Below are 7,500 nucleotides of genomic sequence, written 5' to 3' on the forward strand. Positions count from 1 at the left end.
AGAGGGAATTGCAGTGTTGTTTGTGTGCTCTTTAATCATTTCTACACTTTTTCATTGTTTTTTCAATGAAACAGATGAACTTTGTCGGTGCTATGTTTTGGGTCAGTGAACATAACTGTCCTTGCAGTTCTGAGATGGAAGGAATACCCTTACATTGCACACACGCACAATCACGCACACACACACATAAACACTTGCGCGCACATACACACACATGTGTACACGTGCACACGCACCCAGAAAATTGATCTTGTTCATCATATAATTATCTGCAAGTGTAGCAGAACTCCATATATGCATTGACTTGTAAATGATATCCTTATCAGTAGTATCTCTTTATGTTATGGCAATTGCTGAAAGGTGAATCTCTTGCGTGCTGACATCTAACAATGTTTTTATTTATTTATACATTTGCCTATTTATCTTTTAATTTTTTCCCCCCATGTCAAATTCTTCAGGCTTGCGGTTAATATATAACCTCACTCTACATTTTCACAGCAGCTCCAATATTCTGGTGATGTATATGTCCTTAAATGCTGATAATGCACTCTCTAAGAAAAGGGAAATAAAATACAAAACAGAGGAAAGTGTATAATAAGAGACAGAATAGTCAAAGGAATTCGTGCCCTTCCAGGTAGCATGCAGCAGCTGTTGATACTTGTTGTACTACTGTAGACGTTGGAAGCATGGTATTTATGTGGCATACTTATTATTATTATTAGTCAGTAGTTGAGTTTGTGCTTGAATTTGTGTGTTGTTGTGACTTATACTGCAAGCATTTCATTGCCATAATGCCTATAATGCATCAGTTTAGGACTTCTTTTATATATTTATGCTACCTCTTTATCTATAGATATGATTTTGCCCATTTTCATAATAACTTTTTTTATAGAGGAAAGACATTGCATTTTTTTATATTATTATTATAATTATTATTATTATCATTATTATTATTATCCTTATCATTATTATTAAAAATTAATTTCTTAGACCTCTATTATTCTTTATTAGCTAATTTAATGTTAACCATATAGGAGACTATTTCATAATCATTCTTTTATACTTAACACTTTTTATAATTCATGTAATTTCTACACTATAGTCTAAAAAACAAATTCCTATAAGTATGTGTTTTTTATATATATATATATATATATATATATATATATATATATATATATTATATATTATATATTATATATTATATATGTATATATTATATATGTATATATTATATATGTATATATTATATATATGTATATATATGTATATATATATATATATGTATATATATATATATATAATATATAATATACATGTACATATATATTTTACATATATACATATATTTTATTTATTTATTTATTTATTTATTTATTTATTTATTTATTTTTAAACACACCCACCCACACATACACATACATACATATATTTACATATTTACATATACATACAGACATATATGTATGGATACACACATGTATATATACACATAACATTTATATAGGTAGAACTACAAAGAAAAGGCTTACCAGGAGCTTAGAAGAATAAGAGAGAGCTCAACTGTATCATTGTTTTAGAGGGAAGGAGAATATGTACTTAAGTGAAGGTCATAGGTGGCTGGAGAGGCATGTTATATGTGAAGGGAAAATGAAAGGGAAGGTTGTAAGGAAATAGGAGAAAGGATATAGAGGGTGGGGGAAGCATTGTCTGTTGAATATTCATGTACAGATATATGAACGTTAATACATACAAAAGTATCACTAAGTGTTTATTTTTTTTATATTTCACCAATGATTTGATTTTGGAAGGTTTATGTAAGGTGGAAATTCTTTACTCGTGGCTAAGTAATGGGGATGGGGGGGGGGGGGGGGGGTCAAAGGTAGACTGCCCAACGGGCTTGAAAATTAGCCAACACTTAAAAGGCAGAAATGTAGAGCCGTTTCTGATAGCTATTTATAGGTTGAGGGGTCGTTGTTTAGATAATGGCAGCTAGTTGTTTGCCTTTTCTGTTGGGGTTTGATATTCAAGATCATAATGAGTGGTACCAATTTTTTTTTTTTTTTTTTTTTTTTTTTTTTTTTCTGTTTTAGACCTCTGCCAAAAATTTAGGTTGAGAAACAGGGTGGTTGTTATACCTGGTATGTTACAAGAGCTGGCCATTTTATGTGGTGTTTTTTTTTATTAGCTTTATCATGTATTTGTATTTGTTTGTATTTATAATTTTTTTTACAGTTATACAGACTTGGGTATTAATCTGTGAGTCTAGGTTTGAATCGAGTCCATAGGCAGATATTTTCTTTCATATTTTTATCTGTTTATTTAATAATTTTGATTATATTTAGTTATTTTTCATGAATTTTTTGTTTAGTTCTATTTTTGTTATTATTATTATTATTGTTGTTGTTGTTATATTTGCATGTATTGTGTCACCCGCATAGAAGATTTGAAAGTAGAAGAAAGAGATGTTCTAGCCATAAGTTTTGTGTAATGTTGATTTTGTGTTGTAATGATTGCAAGAAGGTAAGAAGCGGCTTTCTTTTTTCATATATATAATTCTTTTGGATTGAATGCTTGATTATGCTTTTGTGTTGTGCTTTAGATTTTTGAGTTTGTATGTAGCATTATCACTTTTTTTTTTTTTTTCTTCTTTTTTGTTGTTGTTGCTTTAAGTTTAGCTTTATTTAATTCTTAGTTGTTTTATTTGTTTCTTTTTATTTAACTTTTTTTTTTTTTTTTTTTTTTTTTTTAATTTGGTGTGTTTATGTTTGCAGGTTGTGGTGTAGGCGTTTGGACTGTAGTAGGACTAAAGCCGCGTGTATGTTGTTGTGTAGTGTGTGGCTTACTGCATGATGGCTGCTACTGCTGCCTGGGAGGGAACTGGCCGCCCTCCCACGGATGAGCTCCAGACTCCCCCTGGTCGCTCAGCTCAGCCTCCCCTGGGAGCTTCTGCTGGCACCACTCCCACGTTGTTGCATGATTCTGCACAAAGCACTGCCAAGGATTCACCTGCTACCGGCAAAAAGGACGTTCGTTCCACTGTGAGAGTAACCGTGAATTTACCCGTCTCTACACCCACAGGCACCAAGCTGGCTGTGACCACAAGATCTGAGTCACCTGCGGGGGGTGAAGGTCTCAAGGTGGAGCCTAAGAATCTGGACCAAGAGAAAGAGATTGCCCTCAGTCAGCTGCAGGAGTTGGAGGAGGCCATTAAAGTGCGCAAGGTGACCAAGGTAGACGGGCGGAAGATACGCTGGATTGAGTACCGTGCACGCAAGAAGCAGGAAGAGCAAGAGAAAGCGGCAGAAGCCAAAAAGAAGGGCCGCAGATCGAAAGGCGTTGAGAACAGTGAAAATGACTCGACCATTGTAAATAACAACAACAACAACAAAAGTGAGAGCAACATGAAAGTCGAGGTAGTGTCACCGCCACTGAGTGTGGTAGGGAGAAGCAATGTTTTGGAAAGTATGAAACAACAATTCTTACAGGGTACAGAAAATGTTGGTGAACCCATTGCTAATGGTAAAACTGACAATCAAACTGAAACAGTGGAAACAAATCAGAAAAGAAAATCTGGGCGGACTAGGAAATCTGTTAATGCACAAAAAGGTTCAAGTCCAAAGGGAAACACCCCGAAGAACACAACACCAAAAGGGTCGACGCTAAAGGAGTCAAACGGTAAGGGTGTAAATCGTAGAAGTGCCACACCAAAAGGGGTAGCATCTAAAGGGGGACAAAAGGGAACTGTAAATACTCCAGACAGTTCAGCGACGAATAGTCCAGTTATTGTTAACACACCAGCCACTAGTCCACCAGTAACACCGATCACCCCAGACCAACCACTGTCTGCCACTCTAAAAAAGCCTTTCTTCCCAGTAAGGTCTCTTACAAAGGGACTAAGGGAAGTTAGGAAAGTGGAGAATGGTGAAAGTCCAAAGAAATCAGATGACCGTACACCTATTCCTGCTTCATCCCCCATCACACCAGTATCAATTCCCACTTCAACACCTGTTATATCTCAGCCAAAGACCGAACCAGGAACCAAATGTCCTCTCATAGCAGTAGCTGCGAGATTGCTTTCCCCTCCTTCTGCTAGGTCAAAGTCCTTAGACAATGCAAGAAGCAGGAAAGCAAACACAAGAGGTGGAGGCAAGAAGCCTAGTGGCAAAGGTGCAGAGAGGTCAGAGTCTGAACCAAGAAGTATTATGAATGGACATACCCTTGTGCAGAATGGACCATCTGAAGAGGAAGAATCCATATCCTTCAATGTATCCTCATCTGATGCTGAAGAAAAGTGTACAGAAATAGTAGAGGAAAAGACAGAAGCAAATGTAGAACTTGAGTCATATCAAAATACAGAGGTTACACCTGATGAAAAAGTAATGGAAGAGAACTTAGATGTGTCAGTAAAAGAGGAAGAAATTGAACCCAAGTCTGCAGATAGCACAGTAGATGGTGAGTTGCCAGATCTTGATAATTCATATGAAACAGATACTCCAAATAGAAGAGGTAGAGGGCGACCACCCAAGAGAAAATATGGGTCTGTTAAAAGTGCGGAAAGTGGTATTTCTTCAGGAAAGTCTAGTAAAAAATTATCAACTGTGGTCGTAGATGTCCATAATAGCATGAATGGTGAGCCACAGACTGTTGTTTCTGCATCCAAACCTGCTCTGCGTGGAAAGAAGACTTCACCTACAAAGAAATTGAAAAAAGGAATAGTTCTTCCAGGGGGCACTGATACTGAAGATACCAAAGATTCATCCCCAGCAAGTAAAAACCAAGCAAGATTATCAGATGAGAGTACTGAGGACAGTAGTCAAGTGAAAGATCTTGCATCTGTTCCTTCAGTTTCTGATGCCAAAAAGTCAAAATCCAGTACAGGTAAAAAGCAGACTGTCCCAATTGTGACAGGAGAGGAAAAGGAAGATGATAACACAAGTGCCTCTATGAGCAATCAAACACCACAATTACAAGAAAGCATTCAAAGTACAAAGTTGGTGAAAGGTGTTCAAAAAGTCATAAATCAAGAAGTGCCCTCAGAAGCTGAATCTGTGACTGCTACTGCTTCTAGCAATGACTCAAAATCAGCAAATAGTGTGAAAGAAAGTGGAGTTCCTACCAAACAGGAAAATAAAACAGATGATGTAGCTGATGGACAAATGGTAAGGGAGGGGCTAGGGGTTTCAGAATCTGAAAATTTAACTGAGCAGGAAAATTGCAAAGACAAGAGTGAAATTCCAGTTGAGAAAGCCAAAAAAGTTTCAAAGGCACAAGTGAAAAAGGGAAGTTCAGTCCCCAAAGCTAGTGTTCAGGTATCAGGTCTGCAATTAGTAGAGAGAGAAAACAACACAAATAATAAAACTCCATTGCCTGTTGGGAAGAGTAAAAAGGCACCAAAAGCACAGACAAAGAAGAGTAGCACAGGATCAAAGGGTACAGTAACACCAAAAGCAAGTGAAAAGAGTAGTCCTGCAAAGAAGAAAGTGGCAGGTCCATCAAAGAAAGCGAAGTCGCCCAAGAACACCCAGACGCCACATGCAAAACTGCCTGAGCTAAATTCAGCCAAGAAGCAAAAACCTGTGATGGAAGTTGAAACACTACATATTGAGCCAAATGAATCACCAATTGTAGAAAGAAAAGCAGAGGTTGACAATGAAATAAAAAGGCAAGAGGTAGCTGAGGAAGAAAGTGTAGTTAATGTAAATGTAAAGGAAGGCAGTGAAGCAGTAGAAGAAGTGGAAAATGTGATAGAAGAAAAACCTGTTGAATTACAGGTAGTTACAGAATCACAAGTAATTAAAGATACGGAACACGTAAATAAAGATACAGAACAAGTAGATAAAGAGACAGAACATGTAAATAAAGAGACAGTGCAAGTAATGAAAGACACAGAACAAGAAGATAAAGACACAGAACAATTGGTTCCTGTAGTTGAAGAAGACAAAAACAAGAAGACCATAGAAGAGGTTAAGCTATTAGAGGACGAACCACCTGCAGAAGCTCAAAAGGAGGAACAGCTTATCCTACAGGATGATGTTGAAATAAAGAGAGAGAATTTACTGAAGGAGAATAACAACTTGCCAGAAAAGCAGCCAGAACCTGAAGTACAAATTATGTCAGATGTCCAGGAGAATTTAACTATTGTAAAAGTGACAGAGGACACAGTACAGAAAGATACTAGCAAAGATGAAAGTATTCCAGAAAATCCTGAGGTGTTGGTGGATAATCAAGAAGAAAACATATCTGATGAACAAGCCCAAGAGAGTAGTATTATACCAAAGCAAAATGGAAGTATTACATCACAAGATGTAATAGGAGTAAGTCCTTCAACTACCTCGATATCACCAGAAACTAGTGCCTCAAATGCAAAGTCAAAGGAGAAAGTACCCAGGATATTGAAACAACTTCTTCAGGATGAAGGAGTCCAAAATATGCTTAAGAGTATGGGCGAAGAATCAATTACAGCACCAGAGGGATCACCAAGTGAGTCCAGTGTGCACAAACTTCGTCCAAAAAGGCCATCAGAACCCATGCTGTCTTCCTCACCAGAATTAGATGTTTTAGAGGCCTTCTTTTCCCCTACAACAAAGAAAAAGAAGCAAAGAAGTGAGGTGGACAATTTGTATATGGATGAAGGAGTCCTTAACCTATTAACAAGTCTAGAACCTTATTCCCGAAGACAGCCTCATCAAGATGATGCTGCCAGTGATATTTCCCAAGCCAGTAGCGCCAAGAGTGTAAAAGGAAACAAGTCCTCTAAAGCTGCCTTAGATGTGCAGGCTGATGGGAGGAAAAGAAAACTTAGTGGAGCCAGCACTGTAAGCAATACCTCAACTAGATCTATGCAACCTCCAGAGTCTAAGAAACCACGTTTAGATAACCAAGAATCCCCCCTTGGAGACCCTTATGAACTAGATACAGCAGAGGAATTCAAGGACCTGTCTGAGAGTCAGGAAACTAGTAATGTAGAACCAGTTCCTGCTCAGCCAGTAAGGAAGAGGGGAAGGCCAACACTGCCACTATCTGTGAAGCAAAAGAACAAAGCAATAAGAATGCAACTGAAACTCCAAAAGCAGAAGCAGATGAGGGTGAACTCTGTTGTCAGTGCTCTACTTAGGGAAGATGATAATATGAACCTGGCACAGATTAAGGATGTGCTAAAGAGGGCGAGAGAAGCCTTCAGCTATCCATCAGAAGAAGAAGAAGTAGTGACAGAGGAAACACCCACAGGCAAGGCAGTTCCACCAATAAAGATTAAATTAGCTTCCGAAAGTGTAACCATTAGGCACATAGCTCGACCAGGACCAGTTCAGGGTCAGCAGACAGCAGCAGCAGCACCATTGGGAGGTGCAGTGGATGTACAGGGAATTAAACCAACACCTAAACCAATGGCAGTTGATGCATCTTGTAGTAGACCCTTAGCTAAAACTGTGACAGAGACTAGGATATCGCCAAAGACTTATGCAGAGAAGACGAGGACCTATCCAGAACGAAGGACGC

The 7,500-nt window shown here is 37.9% G+C and overlaps 2 protein-coding genes across 3 annotated transcripts in view; both read left to right on the forward strand.

Annotated features, from left to right (window-relative positions):
• The window catches only part of LOC125026248 (G-protein coupled receptor GRL101-like), a 417,698-nt gene that overhangs the window by 35,696 nt on the left and 374,502 nt on the right, over nucleotides 1-7,500 (forward strand).
• LOC125026387 (nascent polypeptide-associated complex subunit alpha, muscle-specific form-like) overlaps nucleotides 1-7,500 on the forward strand; it is a 46,508-nt gene that overhangs the window by 8,660 nt on the left and 30,348 nt on the right. Inside the window, exon 2 of one of the 2 annotated variants that reach the window (XM_047614806.1) lies at nucleotides 2,775-7,500. This exon is cut by the window's right edge and continues 51 nt beyond it. In XM_047614806.1, the coding sequence (XP_047470762.1) occupies nucleotides 2,850-7,500 (4,651 nt within the window). In that variant the 5' untranslated portion in view covers nucleotides 2,775-2,849. The remainder of the gene's footprint in view (nucleotides 1-2,774) is intronic. The other variant, XM_047614807.1, reaches the window with a different exon arrangement.

The sequence above is a fragment of the Penaeus chinensis genome, chromosome 6 (assembly GCF_019202785.1).
Source record: "Penaeus chinensis breed Huanghai No. 1 chromosome 6, ASM1920278v2, whole genome shotgun sequence".
Lineage (NCBI taxonomy): Eukaryota > Metazoa > Arthropoda > Malacostraca > Decapoda > Penaeidae > Penaeus > Penaeus chinensis.